The following is a 16,850-nucleotide window of genomic DNA, read 5'->3' as shown; positions in this document are numbered from 1 at the left end:
CTTCCTATATTCTATTTCATTCTGTCTCTTCGTTTCTTTCCCTCCCTTTCTCGATAAAAATTTCTTCTAGCCTGTAGAAATATCTCGATCAGTATTCCTTCGCCTCCTCTCTTTCCTATTCTTCTCCTAACCTATTAATATTCTTTCCAACTGATGATATAAAAAATACAAAAACAGGAAGAATGCTCTACGAGCTTCCTGGTTCTATACTCGAGAATTTTAGACCTCATCGAAAAAAACATTATTGTTCACCGCTTCGTGCGAATCATTATAAAGTCCTAAATACATTGTACATAATATATTATATATAACATACTCGTTTCCTGCGATACTAACGGACTATTGTAAATAAAAGGTTGTACGATTTCGTTTGAAATATACAGAAACACGTTTTCTGTTAAATGTATTTTCCTTTACAACATCCAGTACAATTTTTTTTCATAGAATTTAAATTTTCTCTTTATTACTAAATTTCCATTTTAATTTTCATGAATAAATGAATTTCTTTCAGTGATAAAATATTTCAATAAATCACAATCACGGAAGATTAATGAATATTTTGCCATAAAATACCTCCGCGTAGACGAAATGTCTTTTTCGATATGAAACGATGTACTCTGCATTCGAGTTTCATTTATTTGCGATTTTATTTGCGATTATACTTTATGTAACGACAGCAATTCTTTGAAAAGCTTTTAAGCTCCAGTATGTATACCGCGCTTAATCCTTACTAAGCGCTCGAAAATATTGAATCACTGTAACAAAATGTTGAATTAACGAGAAGTTTATTTTTTTTATAACAGAACTACTAAATAAAAGCAAACTTTAATAATACGATAAGTAATTACGATGTGCATCAGAGTTTTTCAATATTATTTTTCTTTTCTAATCTTTTTTAATACTCCAGTTTAATCAAGCGTTACACAAGGAAATTTGCTTAAGGAGATTCAATTACATCAACATGATGCCTCTTAAAGCTCCCAGATCGTTCGTCAAACATTTGTACTGCATTAAACTATTCAAACTGTGGTAAGACTATTATGCCTGCTAGTGGGAAAATTTTCGGATTGTTTAATACATTATGTAATTACATCAAAGAGCGAGAAATTTACTAACAAAGGGGAACTACAGGTACACGAAACAATGGAATTCTGCAATTACTCGAGATCCTATGAGTCTGAAATGGAAATTGTATATGTATGTTATTACTAAGTTCTATAGAACTGTTACGAATATCATATACATATACGATGGAACAGAATTGATCAAGATGGTCAAACGTTCGTAATTAGATACTTTTCTGTTTTCTAATTGAAGAATATTCCGACTTTTGTTAGTAGGAAATATTATCTATATATTAATAATAAATCATTATTAACAAGTACAAGGAATTTCTTCACGTAACATAATAGTTTAAAGGCTAAAATTAAACCTGTCAACTCGATATCTTAAAATAATGTACCTGATAATAAGATCTGTAATGTGACGATCGTGAAAATTAGCAACAGGTTAATTTAAGATACGAATATTAAATCACGTATAAACAGATTAAGAAATTTCTAAGAGAAGCTTTTCAAATTGGAACCTCAACATTTTCAACATCTGCATGATCAAAACAATATTCTGCAATACTGATAAGATATGGGGGTTATGAGTATAGTAAAATAAATCATGATATACATTACACACCAAGTAACTACTATATATACCTATGAATAAATACAAAGCGACAATACCAGCTGAAACGTAGATTTAATAAACCAAAAGTTTAACAAACAGTCAGTTCCAATCTACCAAAAACGCAACACCACCATCCTCCCCACAGAGCGTTCGAAAACTGTTTAATCAACGAAACGTAATGTCCAACAAACCATGAGTCAGCATGAAAGAAGCGGAGGTCAGCATTGACTTCTCCCTCACTAATTAATCAGCTTTTGCAGGGGAAGTCGCAAACGCGTATTCGCATTCGAGGGCAAAACAGTCGTAGGTAGGTTTCGAGGTACGTTGGGAAGATTCGAGCGCCTCGGGCGTTCTGTCAGCCGCTCTCGTAATATAAAGGAACACCGGCTAGGCCCCATAAACGCAGAGCCGTGACGGTGCTTCAGGGCGCAAGCTCGGTATGGGGGAGCTTGCGAGCCATATACTCGACGACCAGCCTTGTTTTCAAATAGTCGTCTAGATTGCGTGGGTACCTCGCGGTCGTTCGACGCAGTATAAACTGGAGGAGATTTCTTGTTCTCCTCGCCGATGTCAACGCACCGCGAGAAGCAATGACATCGAGAAAGATGGATGGAAATGAAAACTCGAGCAGCTCGCGTCGTTATTGACTGGTCTTTTTATCGCGACCGTTTCGAAATCACATCGACCAGACCTTTCGCTGCAAGCGAATCTCGCTTGTATCGATACATATCGAGGATCCCTGCGATATCGCCGTGTGTGGTTGCGTTCCAGAACTCTGTAAAACTCGAGTGAATTTTTTTCGGTGAATCTCGTTGAGTCTTGTGCATTTCAATCGAAATTTTTATCTATGCATCTGCCACGATTTCAAGATTTCAGGTAAAACTTAAATATTTTATAAATCATGTTTGATGTTGGATGACTCATGTTTGATCGAAATAATTGTCATTTAGATTGTTCTGAAAGTTTTATGTTTGAAAAAGTTATATTAGGGTGAATGGAGTATAACTGACTTTTTAAAGTGAGAAAGGAAGTGATATTTAGCATGTTGTACGTGATCGAAGATATTTGACATTTAGTGCAAGTCTCGATAGACTTGAAGGTAGAAGATGTGTTTGTACAACGTTGTTTGGAGGATGTGTCGCTGTGCATAGAAGTTTTGTAATATTCAAAGTTGATACAATGGAAATCGCGTACGTATTTCGTTGCAAAGGTTTAAAGTTTCGCGTTACTCCCGCGATCTTCACTCGAACTATAATATTAGAACTATACCCCCAACTTAAGATATTATCGTTGATTTATGTCGATCATTTACAGCCAAGTAAACGCTCTTGCGTCAAAAGAACGTAATTCTCAAACGCTTAAGAATTGCAAATCAGATAACTAATTAATAACAATTATTTAACAACAATTATTTAATAACAAACCCACTTAAACCTACCTTTTATTGTTTTAGAAAATGGAACATTTTGGAATTAGTTAAATCATCATTATTAAACATCTACATTTATATTTGGGATTTTTCTGTGATTGAAATTTATTTCTCAAATTCCGAGATCCAAAGTAAAACATTTCGGAATTAGTTATATCATCGTTGTTAGATATTTATATCTAGAATTTTTCAAATCTCAGGATCCAATATACTACTTCCAGAAAATTTTTTAAATACCACCGTTGCGTTAGATCGTCGATAACGCACTATATTTAGCATAGCAAATATATCACGGTATTCGTATGCTAACATCGATTCGTCTACTCCTTGAATTCTCTTTGATGTCAACTTAAACATCGTTGAATCGTCTTGTCGTGAGAACTTTCAAGATACCCTACAACGGACCTGTTTATTCAAGCTTGAAAGTTTCCCAGAATCGATATGTATTATTTTCCAATGGTCGTTAAGCGATCGTCTCTTACGCAATAATGGGATTACGAGTATCTAATTGCACGTCATCCGGTGGAGTGCACCTGTTTACACTAGCGATACACATAACGAAGTTAAAACCCGGTAATTGCTTTAACTGCATTAAGCTTGGTACGCGAATAGCATGAAGCAAAAAAGGCGATGGGAAAAATCTAGGGAAAGAGACTAAAACTATCAGAGTTGAAGATAAAAAGTGATCGATAATTGTTTACGACCGTTCCAGAAGTATAATCTTAGTACAGAACGTATACATCCGTTAAAAGTCAAATTGTTTTATTCGACGTTATGGAATTTATGAAATAAAATATCTTTTTTACATGTTTTACTTCACGAATTCATAAGTATTTCTCGTTAAAATCTATTAATCATTTAACGACGCACTTTTAACCTTCCTTTCCGTGAATCGACTCGATAATTTCCAAGACTTCTTGGATATTACGAGGATTCGCAGGAACGATGAGTCGAAAATCGATTTTCTGAAAGGCTACCAGACCATCGCGATATGATTCCTTAACGAGAGACAGCGTGTAAGGCTAAATGCCTAGAAGAGAGCTTCCAACAGAGTGAATCGATAGAAAGTTTCCGACGTCTGTATCTGTTCTAGAAAAGCGATTCGAAACTCCGTGAACTTTCCCTTTTCAATGGGGTATTTTACAGTCGAGCGGGCTTGAATTTCGTGGCGATTTCAACTCGAGCAACGATTGGTTGAATGAGTGGTATTCGCGGTTTGAGTCATTATTTGCTAGCATGTCAGTCTTGGGACCTTATGTAAAATCAACCACTTTACATAACCAGAAAATCAATGTTTCATACGAGCTTTCATACTTCTGGTGATATCTTAATCAAGGTCAAATTTTTTGTATTTCGTGTGGAATATACTTTCGAACACTGGATCGATCGGTTTATTTAGGAACCTGATATTTGAGAGAAGGTAAACAGTTTCTAATACATATGTCTGACTCGGTTACGTAGAATTCTTGCCAGCGCGCCGGGAACTCCTGGATCGATGATACGCGGCCCGTATTCTCGAGAAGAATGTTTGAACTCGACCGGCGAGCTATCGAGACACCTGTTGTGAAGCGGACTCAAGCCTGGAAAATTCAACAGCTGTGGCAACTTCCTTCGAGAAAATTTCATGGCCGTCGGGATCGTAAATTAAATTATATTCTTAAAACGTTCTCCACCGTTTGTTTCCACGTGAAAGTAATAAAACCGATCGGTGCAAATAACTACCTCGGTTCCTCGATCTACGGGGAATAAAAATCGATGACGCTAATAAGTCAATATTTCAGTAAATTGTAATAAAACTCTCTTCAATGTTGCAATAGAGAAACTCGGCAAGAAAAATAGTACAAGTGTGTTTAGCGAGAATAAAATCTTTATAAAGTCTTTTTAAATAAAAAATGTGTCTTTGAATATGGCAATATACCGTCTATGTGGTTAATTTATCGGCAAAATAGATAGTATTCACAAAATTGCATCAATTTTATAAACTATAGAAAACCCTTAGAACATTTTTAACTCGTATTTTCGACTCTTACTATTTTTGTGACAAAAGTGCGATGTAAGTACAGAGGATAGACATAAGATCCCCTTTAATTAGAGGTTCTTGTTCTATATATCTTCTATAAAGTCTACAATTTAACGTTCTTCCCTTTATACATCACTCACCGTCAACTCACCATCTCATTCATATACCGCAATATAAATCTATTTATTAGTACGTATAGTAATCGAAAGCGTACAATTTTGTCTTATTGAAGTTTCACTTCATTCACAGCTTTCTCAAATTAAAGATTCTGTCACTCCTATAGCTTTAATTCTCAATTAAAAAAGCGTCTATTCCTCAATCTTTAATCTATTCATATCTTTTGTGTAGAAATTCGTATCAATCAACGATCGATCGAATAATTATTTGATCTTTTCTACTAAAATTTAACTTCATCATCCGTCTTCTTTTGAAAGAGTTTGTCACTTCATCTTCCTCACTGTTCCTTCCAACCCTTCAATCATAAATTTCAAGTAAAATAAAATGCTACAGAAAACTAAAAAATTTTATCATTCATGTCACATTACTTTTGATACATCGATTATAAATATCGGAATAAAATTCGTTACGAAATTCTATTCCTCAAATGTCAATCTATTTATTCATCATCACTGAAACATTCGAATAAATAAAAGTCATGCTAACCGATCGCGTTTCTTTTCCAGAAAACTAGTATAAACAGGCGTTCTTCAAAGCTTCGCGAACATTGCTTGCTTCGGTGAACTGTGATAAAACATGTGCCGATGACAAATAGAGTTTCTTTCTATCGAGAAACGATTTGTGCCGAGCGAGCCGAGAAATCGTCCGGTTTGAAGCGGATCCGAAGTTGATGAGAAGAGACTTTAGGTTAATCCGTTCAAAAATTACTGTTGGAGCACGGTTTCACGAAGGAAAAGAAGATCTGATTGGCTGCTCGCGATGGGTCGGAAGCACAAACGTCGCCTGATACCGGAACAGGATCGCAGGATATGCGGAATTATCTGTTTCTGTCAGTTCACCAATGTCACCAGCTGCGTGGCATTGGTTTATCTGAGCGTGGCAATCTATATGCCGGCCCACAGGTAAACGACAAGGCTGCATCGATTAATTGACCAAGGTCGGTAGTAATTAAGTTACGACTCCGCCGGCCTTAATTTCCTAGAGGAGATCTATAACTTGCACTCTATGACCCCAACTTTAACCTTCTATACCAGGAGTGTTGTTTATGAGAAAAGAAATTACTATTCATTACAGCCTTTTTATTTCAAATTAGAAATAATGAATTAGTTATTGTCATAAATAGATTGCTTGTATCTCTTTACAAAATAATTTATCCATTAATTTTACTAATATTGGTAAATTGTCGAGTAACAAATTGCGGATTTAAAAATTTTACTTATACTATTGCTTTAATTTTGTAAAAGGAACAGAGATAAGTAGGAAATGAAGATTTAAAGAGCGTAAATGTACAATACAATTGTAAATTACATGGCATTATAGAGCGTTAATAATTTTACATTTGTCCTATGCGGAAAATTACCTCAGAAATCACTAACCATTCAATCAATAACCATCAGAATGTCTGGATATTTATGAGTTATAGAGTGATGTAGCGAAGGTCAGTGTAATTTGGAAGAATAATCTGTTACGCAATAATACGGTAGTGAATATAATGATTCCATCTACACAATAGCGTAGACATTAGTGTAGATTCAATTCGAGGAACATCGATAAGTGTATGATCTTTGGAACTCTATAGGTTAAAGGTCAAATCTTAAATCGCGTAAGGTTTCTTAGAATATTTTCGGTTGTTATGAACTATAAGTCATGTAGACGTCTTATTTTTCTTTTTTTTTTTTTTTTTTTTTGATTAAGTTACTTGTATCTGCTTTTGACTGTTCGCATTTTAAAAATATCTTTCAATCACTTGTAATTTTATAAACGAGAGCGATCGATAATAATGCTATATCAACAAATTCATCGGCTTTTGTACTCGGTATATCGTATCACATCATGCAAAAACCAAACCACTCGCAGCAAAATATTAACGAACGCGACGCAATTAATTTCCAGAGTCTTTAACGCTGGGATTGATCCGGATCCAGTCATGTGCCAAACCATTAATACCACCTTAGCCAATAATTGCGGCTGGGCAAGTTGCGGGGAGTGGTGCTTGACGAGAACCACAGGATTTTGTCCTCAAATCCACGCAACAGTAAGAAGGAACGGAACCGACATCGTTTTCGAAAACTGCACTAATTTCAGCAGCATATCCTGTCCACAGGTTCGTTACTTATATTTTAATATTCGATGAATCCAAATTTAATCCATTAAAGGCGAAGCATTGAAACAATATCTGAAAATCACGTATTCACGTACTTACGTACTGAAAGACACGAATAAAGCAACTTATATATTGTTTTGCTAAAGTATAAAAATATTTTTATTTATGTTTTAAAGAAAAATGTTACGATCATAGTCTCAACGCTATAAAATTGTAAAACCTGGATAAGAAAAAAGTAGTAACGAAAAAGATATTCTTATTAAAAAAAAGTTCTTGACATTCTTCTTTATAACTACAATGTGATAAAGTAGAATTTAATAATATAAATGGACTGAAAAGAAAGAAATGTCACGTTAGCATAGCGTTAGCTCTTAATGGATCACTGTATTTTATATCACTGGTTGACGTAATAAATATCTATAATTGTTTTCCCACTTTCGTTATATAAAAAATGAAAAAAGGTTTCTGCATCATATAGAATGGTTCTATATCTTTCACAAAATTTAATAAAACATAAAAAAGTCGTTGTATGTTTTATGTAAATTTTTATAAAATTTGTTTTTGTTTTTTAATTTTTTTGAGATAAATTTATTTCGTTATTTTTCATGCAAAAAGATCTTCATATTCCATACAGTAGAAAAATTTTAATCATATTCGACAAGAAACTGATGATAGATTTAAACCCTGCGGAATAAGCAAGCAAGGGAAATAAGATCGTATATACGTTTTACGACCAGCTCACACGCTCCTGTAACTCGCATCATATCACAAATTACTTGCAGTAAAAATTGTGCAGATAAGAACTTCATATGCAGTTGAAAAATTATTAACAATTCCATCCAGTTGAGCTTTGCAATTAGAAATTTCTATAGCCACTTTTATTTAGCTTTATGAAGAACATGCGTACATATATTCTTTACAATATACCTAAATCTTCTATGCACGATAAATTTTATAAGATCGAGTAGATATCGTGAAACAATTCATGAACGGCGCTTTAAATCAGCGATAACTTAAATTCACGTAAAATTGAGTTACTGAAACACGTTCTATATTCCTTAGGACGTAAAAAGCGCATAAGGTAAATCTACATGCGCAAGCATCGTCAAACGGTTCCCAATTTTTCACGTCAATATTAGTTTTCCCGCACGATCATCCACGTATAATATATACTATAATATATATATATATATATATATATATATATATATATATAATAATGTAGCTATATATAATAATATGTAGAATACTTCTCCTAGAGGCATAACGTTCCGAACAGGCAAATGACTTTCTGTGACAGGTTGCATGCTGTTCCACTCTTGAAGGAGATGCAACGCGGAATAAATTGATCTGAATAACTTTAAAATTACGCGTCCTGCGGGATCGTGCAGAAGAATGAGTTTCATGGATTAGAGGGAAATTGTTAAGTGATAAGCAGAATAGATTTCACCATGAACAACAATTTTCCATTATCTTGATCGCCGAGAATCGATGCTTCTTATTGAAAATGATACTCTCGATTCTTTCGCCAAATGTTTCTTCAACGTCACATTCTTCTTTTCTACCTCTTTGCATTGATTATTTCGCTCGTGATAATTATGAGATAATTACTTTATCTCTCATGCCGAACACAACACGATTCCGCTCCTGTCTTATCTGTCGTTCCATAGATAAACCGGAAATGATTAAATTGCAGACGACAAAAACCCTAAACTGGCGCCATCGTGATTGCCAACGAAGATCGCTATTATCAGTGGCTCGGCTTCTAGAATTTTATTTCTTCCCTTGTCAACTTCAAAGTCGATTTCGCATCAACACCACTTGGCGCTTATTGTTCGACCAATCGATTTGATATCCTGTATGTAATGTACAATGATTTATGGATGAACATTCGAAAATACTATTTCTCAGAATTTTTGTGCCTCCCGGTCAGGAAAAATCGATAGCTCTTCAAAGGCGAGCCACGTTTTTAATTAACCCGACTAGAACTAGCTCAATGAACATTGCTTTAACCAAATTAAATGAGAAAAATCCGATTACATCGGCGAAAGGCTCCGAGATAGAGAAAGAGAGCGTTTTAACGCAACTCTCACGCTATTTTACGATCGGAACTTCCGTTAATATAGTCGGAAACCAACTAGCCATTTAAAAAAGTTGTTTCCTGAAGAGATCATTCTAGCGAATAAAAACATAAAAAGAGAAAATGTGGCATAAAGCGTAAATGATAGATGAAATTGTTATAATGATTCGAAAGTCAATTTACTTAAAATTCTTGGTCGTATACATGTGAAATGTATCGTATCACTCGTTTTTCTGGCGGAAGTTTTTCGACAAAACCAAGGTCCCATGCCAGCGAGGCATAAACGATATTACCGAGTTATGCTAATGTAATGAACATAGCCCGCTGGCCGGTTACTTCGATGCGCTAACCTCGTTACCTGCTACGTAACGCTTTCGATCGGGTTCGTCGTCTTGAATTACTTTCTAATGGCGTGTTCTACTCGCCTGCCACACCTTTTATCGATCATTTTAACCTCACACATCGTGATTTAAAATAGACCTTTTCAGAAGTTTGTTTCATTATTTTTGAAAATATAAAAAATGAAAATAAAAATTAGTTCTTCATTAGTTTGTAATTATTTTGTTATATAAAATGATAGTAGATATTTTAGTCGAATGTTACATTAAAAGGGAGTAAAAGTAATGAAGATTTGCTCCGTTTTCTGTTTTTACACAAATGTAGCTTTTTGCGTACGAAAAAATTTGTCTCGTTTATCGAACAGCTTGTTTCGTGCATGACAAAAGGCAATGAAGCTAATCTAGAACTGGACGTCAATCATACTGAATTTCTATCCACGGGGAACGCACGTCAGACGGTGGAATATAAACAACTCTCAAGCGAACTGCTGTGAAAATAGAGAGAAATGGGTTGTATGAATTTTATATTTTTAAAATGAGCAACCAACCATCTTTTCCAAAGTTTGATGTGACGACAAGCTAACTAATAAACTAAGCCAGGTGAATCGACGAACAATTTCTATATTGCAACTTTAAACAAACTATTAAGTTGAATGTAGTTTTCTCTGAGAATTGAAATCAGCAGAAAGACAACATTCCTTAAATTTCATCTAGTATTAGTTATTAGGAGTTCCATTGGGGCATTTGCGTGGAGCAGTCGCAGAGAGGACGGAGCCGTGAGCGCGATCGAAATCTGCGGGAAAACTGGAGAATTCGGACAAGGAAGTTAACCAGAGTGAAGGGCTAGTGTCTGTGAAAAAAAGTGGGTGTAAGAACTAACGGAATTCGGTCTGGAAAAACGTTACAGGCGAAATAAAACCGAGTGTGAGGTTATGACGGTGAGGAAGCCATATTGGCACGCGCGCCGAAAACGCTTCGCGCGGGCTATTTGAACCATAACAGCGGGGAAAGATAAAGAGGTGGATGAAACCATAAGAGGGGGTGAAGCGGAGTTGGCTGCTGAGCTGACACACGTCAGCACCAGAAGTATGAGCAAGGCGGTCCCTCTTAAGGAGGGGTTCTTCTGCTCCACACTGAACGGGGGGAACCTACAGACGGATGAAACGACGGAGGAAGAGGAGACCCCCGCCGTCGAAGCACCCCGCGCGAAGAAAAGGAAGGCCAGCGGATCTCCCGAGCTCCCCACGGACTTGGCCGAAGAGATGAGAACATCTACTACGGCGGACATAGGAGCGGAACTGATCCGTCGAGCTTCTGAGGTGACCAAGATTGCCGAGACATCCCGCAACCTCAAGGGCACACATGGGAATACGTTGAAAGAAGCGGCGAGGTCCATTGCCGCTGGCGCAACATAGATGGTGAGAAGAATAGACCCCGCCTCTGGCGCCTTCGCGATAATGGAAGGACTCATAGCGGCATTAAAGGCGGAGAACGAGGCGCTCCGAAAAGAGCTGGCCTCGCGTTTCACTGCAGAGGAGAGCAGCGAGACAGCGCGTCTCGCCGCGATCGAACGCTAGATGGAGGAACTAAGACCCTCGCTGATCCGGCTGATGGAAGAACGCCTCCGAATTATAGAAAGAAGAAGAGAAAAGGAGGTCGTTCCCAAAGAGACCACGAGAAGGGTGGAGCCTGGAGTTTCAAACAATCCAGCGACCAAGGAAGGACAAGCGGCTGCCATCGGCAGACCGTCGAAAGAAGAAACAAGAAGAAAAAGGAGCCAGCGAAGAAACAATCGGCGAAACTAACTCCCGGGACAGGAGCGAAGAGCCCGAGGAAAGCTCAGAAAACGTGCGAAAAGGGGGAGACAAGCTGCTCCCCCCACGTACACCGTGAACATCGGCGGTGACTATCACGCTGAAGGATAGATCGGGCCAATCCTACGCAGAGGTGTAACATACACAAAACTATGACCGGAGGCATTGTTCTGGAGGTCTTCGAGGACCAGAAGAGGGAGAAGGCCGCTGCGCTCGCAGCACGGCTGACCCGGACCTTGGATTCGAGCAAGGTCCGCGTGGCGATAGCCTTCCGAACTGCAGAAGCAAGGGTGACCAAGATAGATATTTCGGTCACCAAGGGGAAAATCAGGAAAACTCTGGTGAAGGAGAGCGGTTGCAAGGCGGAGGACGTCCGACTGGGAGAGATCCGCCTAGCTCGAAACGGCCTTGGATCCGTGTGGATACGAGGCCCGGCCGGTGCAGTGAGGAAACTGGCCCAAGCTGGCAAGGTCGCCATAGGTTGGTTGATAGAGAAGGTCGAAGCCATCGAGCAAAGACCTTTATAATGCTACAGGTGCCTGGAGATTGGGCACATAAGCAAAACCTGCACCTCTAAGGAGGACAGGGGGCACCTGTGCTACAGATGCGGCAATTCGGGACACCAAGCCAAAGCATGCACTGCCGCAAGCCCGAAATGCCTGTTTTGCGAGATGCTCGGAGCATCTGTACACAGGATGGGGGTGCCGGTCTGCGCCCCTCCCCCCGAAGAAGGAAACAGGAGGAACCGCCCGCGGATACACGGCCGCAAATGGCAACGAAAAAGGCTCGCCGCCGCAGGGAACCCCCGGCCCTAAGCCCGCGAGCAAGGAAGCTGGTATGGAGGAAGCCATGGAAGCAATGACCCTACGTGATTGAAAAAATGCGCATCCTTCAGACCAACTTGGGACGGTCAAGACGAGCGGAAGACCTGCTCCACCAAACCATTCGGGAGAGCACGGTCGCCCTAACGGTGGTGGCCGAACCATACAGAGTTCTGGATGCTCCGGATTGGCCGGAAATACGGACGAAATGGTTGCTGTCACCTGGACATCAACGCCGGGGGCATTCGCCCACGGAGTCCCGCTGAAGCACAGCAACGGATACGTCGTGGTCGAGTGGGCAGGGATGGTGGTGGTGGGTGTGTACGTGTCACCTAACAGCGGATGGGCAGCGTTCGAGGAGTTCCTGGACGGGGTTGGCGACCGCGTCAGGCGGTGCTTTCCCCGGCAAGTGCTCGTCCTGGGAGACTTCAACACACACTCCACGGAATGGGGAAACCCCGGGACCAACGCACGCGGCCGCGCGCTTTCAGACTGGGCCGCGGTACTTGGACTCCTGTTGGTGAACAGGGGCTCGGCCAGCACCTGCGTGGCGTGGAGAGGGAGCTCCGTCATTGACATCACATGGGCCTCCCCCGATGCATTCAGGCGGATTTCAGGCTGGAGAGTGGCCGAGGAAATCGAGACACGCTCGGACCACCTCTACATATTCATAGAGGTGAAAGACACACTTGGACCTGGAATGGTGACCGCGGGCGATGGCCGAGAAGAGGACGCGCGCTCCCACCGCCAAGATGGAAGGTAAAGGAGAGGAACGAAGATCTACTCCGGGCGGCCGCTATACCGACAGCTTGGAGCTGGGAGGCCTTCACGACGACCGAAACAGGCGTGGAAGAGGAGACCGAGAATCTTCGCCGAGCCATGACGGCAATTTGCGACGCATCCATGCCGCGAGCCACACCGAGCACGGTGCAAAGCAGAGCAGTTTACTGGTGGAATCCCGACATCGCGGAACTGAGAGCGAGATGCGTCCGGGCCCGAAGACGGTACCTGAGGGCCCTCCGCTGGCGACGACGCGACGAGGAAGAAGTCTCTCTGCGCTACCAAGCGTACTGCGTGCTACGGCGCCCGTTACAAAAGGAGATCAAGATCGCGAAGGACAGTGCCTGGTCCAAATTAGTCGAAGCAGTCGAATCTGACCCATGCAACGCGAAAACTTCGCGCGAAGGGTCCTCTGGTAACGATGAACCTGCGCTGCTGCTGCAGAACATCGGGACACTTTTCCCCCCGCAAAAGGGCAGTGCGGCAGAACAATCGCGGGAAATAACATGGCTGGTAGAATGGACAGATGACTCGGAAGTTACGGAGGAAGAGATGTGGGAGGCGACCAGAAGAATGGCCTCCCGCGACGTGGCACCGGGCCCGGACGCAATCCCGGGCCGGATCTGGGGAGAAATAATGGGGTTCATGGCTCCCAAACTTCGGCGCCTCTACACAAGATGTTTGAGAGAGGGAGTTTACCCCCGAACATGGCAGACGGCGAGGCTGGTCTTGCTCCGTAAAGAGGGCCGACCGACGACTTCTGCGTCGGCGTACCGGCCGATATGCCTGCTGGACGAGGCTGGCAAGTCCCTCGAGAGAGTGGTTGCCGCCCGCCTGGAGCGACACATGGCGTGGCGGGTGCCAGGTTGGCACGAAAGCCAGTACGGCTTCCGGAAGGGACGCTCGACGATTGACAGTTACACGCGTGCGAGCACTCACGGAGGACATGGTTTCCCGGGACAGCGTGGCGCTAGCGGTCTCTCTGGACATCATCAACGCGTTCAACTTCATGTCGTGGGACAGGATAATGGCGGCCCTGGAGCACTTCGAGGTTCCCAGCTACCTCGTTCGGCTGATCCGAGCCTACCTCGACGACAGGTGGGTATGCCAGTAGGGAAGGGGAAGAAAGGCGGCCCGTAGAGCGCGACGTTCCGCAAGGCTTGGTGTTTGGACCGATCCTGTGGATCATCGCATACGACGAGGTACTGCAATGCCCGCTGCCTCCGGGTGCGCCCGTGGTGTGTTACGCGGACGACACTCTGCTCTTATTCGGAGGTCGCGGATGGTACGAGACGTTGCGCATCGACGAAATCGCAACGGCCTGCGCCATTCGTGCACGAACTGGGCCTTAGGGTCTTTCCTGCGAAGTCGGAGGCCATCTGGTTCTACGACAAGAAAAGGCGAGGGTTTCCTTCGCCCGGTCTGAGCATAAACATGACAGGTGAAACCGTCGGGGTGGGATCGCAGATGAAATACCTGGGTCTCGTCATCGACGGCCAATGGACGTTCGAGCTGCACTTCGACTCCCTGATTCCGAAGGTGTCGGCGGCTGCCAATGCCTTGTGCGGCCTGCTGCCGAACATCGGCGGGGCGAGAGTCGCGATGCGCCGACTATACGAGGGCGTCGTTCGGTCCCTAGTGATGTACGGGGCCCCGGTATGGGCGTACGATCTGATGGCGAGTCGTCGCAGCATCCTACTCCTCAGGAGGCTGCACAAGGTAACCGCCATCAGAATCGTCATGGGATGCCGAACGCTGTCCCACGCGTCGGTGACCGTTCTAGCCGCCCCCCCCCCGCCGTGGAAGCTTCGGGCACTGGTGCTCAGGAGAAGATACACCCACATGAGAGTATGGGACCTGGGAGAGGACTCGACCGAGCAGGCGGCTCCAAACGACTTAGGATCCGCCGAGGAGGACACGTGGTACCAGTGGCGATCCCAGCTGATCAACGAGAGCGGCGAACATCGAGGCGCGCATGCGGCCCTCCCAAACTGGGAGACATGGAGAAGCCGCCGCGGCCTCCCGCTCACCTACAGAATGATCCAGGTGCTCACGGGACACGGCGTGTTCGGCGTGGAAGCTGTCCCGCTACACCCTGCGGCACGTCATAGGCGAAAGATTGACCCCCTCGGCAATTGTAGAAGTGATGCTGAGCTGGCCACAGGAATACGAGGCTGTCCGCCTCTTCCGCGAGCGAGTTATGCTCGCAAAAGAGCAAGCAGAAAGGGAGAGAAAGAAAAACTCTCACCCTTGTAGGATAACGCGATGGAGGAGGATGGTGATCAGGCGGCCTAGGGCCGCTTCATCGCCGTCCCAACGGACCACGACTAGAAGCGGGGATAGCGCTAGGGGTAATGGCCTCTCTAACGCCAAATTCAACAGTCAGAGAATTATTAGGATTGGCTCGAACAAGAGAACGCGGGAAGGGGTGCAACAGAAGATAATTCATAAGAGGTTCTTGGAGCACTCCTGTCATACGCGTAGGATGGTCGTGGAGTTTTAGTCGGTAAGAGTCCGACACTACTCTGCTGTTACCGATTATTAGCAGCAGCGGAGTGTCCATGAGGATTTCTCCACGTCCAAAAAAAAAAATTTAGTTAGTAGAGATGTCGAATATTATATATATACATGTCGAATATACATAACACATCTCTCTTATTGAAGAGAATTGAAAGAATTTCATGAGTCTAGAACTGATAATTTCCATACATTGGATAAAATTATATGAAAATTATTCTACTTAAATATACGGTCTTTCAAAAAACCTACATATGTTCAAAACCTCAACATTTTTTACCATCATTATGCATCAACCTAACAAATCAAAATCTATCTATCAATGTAATGTACTTTCTTCTGTTTCTTTCTACTCAAATTATTCTAATTACTGAAATCGAAGCATTCTCCTGTTCCAGGTGAACGTGGCGTCTCTGAAAAAATACAACTGCAACAATGGCAGCGAGTGTAGCGTACTTTCGGGGGTGTTCAACTGCAGCCTTGGCCACTGTGTCAACATAAGTGAGCTGATGTTGTGCCATCATAAGGCTGACGGCATTGTTGTGGACAGCGAGAAGGACAACATGAAGCTGAATGGCTTCTTTAGCTGTCAGAACTCGAGATGCACGAAAATCAAAAGCCGCTTCAATTGCGATCGTTATTGTCCGAATATTGCCACGTCAGACGTAAACGTGTTCCTTATGCAGGACGACGACGTCATCACTGCGAAATGCCAACGCGGCCTAGCCCTTAACAAAGCAAATGGAAATCTGCTTGGTGTCAGATTAACTACGCCTGAAGAATTTTGGGACGATCGAAATGGAAGTATCGTTGCTAGCTGTTTGGTGGTGAGCAAAGAAGCCAACGAAGTAAGGTAAATATTTATCAACGATTATTATTTACTATTAGTTAAACGATGGAAGTTGAAACTTTTATTTCCAACGAAAATAGAAGTTGTTGTGGTTTGTAAAATACAGTAATAATATTTTTTTTTCACTTGGGTATTTCGAAGTAAAATTATTTTGTAATTGGTTCATATTTATGTAAGAAACTTTCTTTCTCATATAAAAAACCTGAATGAAGTTATTCAACAGAACAGTGTAAACCATAA

General features: G+C 42.1%; 2 protein-coding genes across 3 annotated transcripts in view; one reads left to right on the top strand and one right to left on the bottom strand.

Annotated features, from left to right (window-relative positions):
- LOC138182277 (cilia- and flagella-associated protein 298) overlaps positions 1–16,850 on the bottom strand; it is a 113,799-nt gene that overhangs the window by 64,387 nt on the left and 32,562 nt on the right. The window lies entirely within an intron of this gene.
- The window catches only part of Teh4 (tipE homolog 4 phospholipid transfer protein), a 31,994-nt gene continuing 17,141 nt past the window's right edge, over positions 1,998–16,850 (top strand). The window contains exons 1-5 of one of the 2 annotated variants that reach the window (XM_069118574.1): positions 1,998–2,556; positions 4,571–4,748; positions 5,813–6,208; positions 7,200–7,410; positions 16,159–16,613. In XM_069118574.1, coding sequence (XP_068974675.1) covers positions 6,066–6,208; positions 7,200–7,410; positions 16,159–16,613 — 809 coding nt within the window. In that variant the 5' untranslated portion in view covers positions 1,998–2,556; positions 4,571–4,748; positions 5,813–6,065. The remainder of the gene's footprint in view (positions 2,557–4,570; positions 4,749–5,812; positions 6,209–7,199; positions 7,411–16,158; positions 16,614–16,850) is intronic. The other variant, XM_069118573.1, reaches the window with a different exon arrangement.

Source organism: Bombus flavifrons, chromosome 8, assembly GCF_040668555.2.
Source record: "Bombus flavifrons isolate JBK064 chromosome 8, iyBomFlav1_principal, whole genome shotgun sequence".
NCBI classification, from domain to species: Eukaryota; Metazoa; Arthropoda; class Insecta; order Hymenoptera; family Apidae; genus Bombus; species Bombus flavifrons.
Note: the sequence above shows the minus strand (reverse complement) of the source record. Positions and strands in the feature narration are given on the sequence as shown.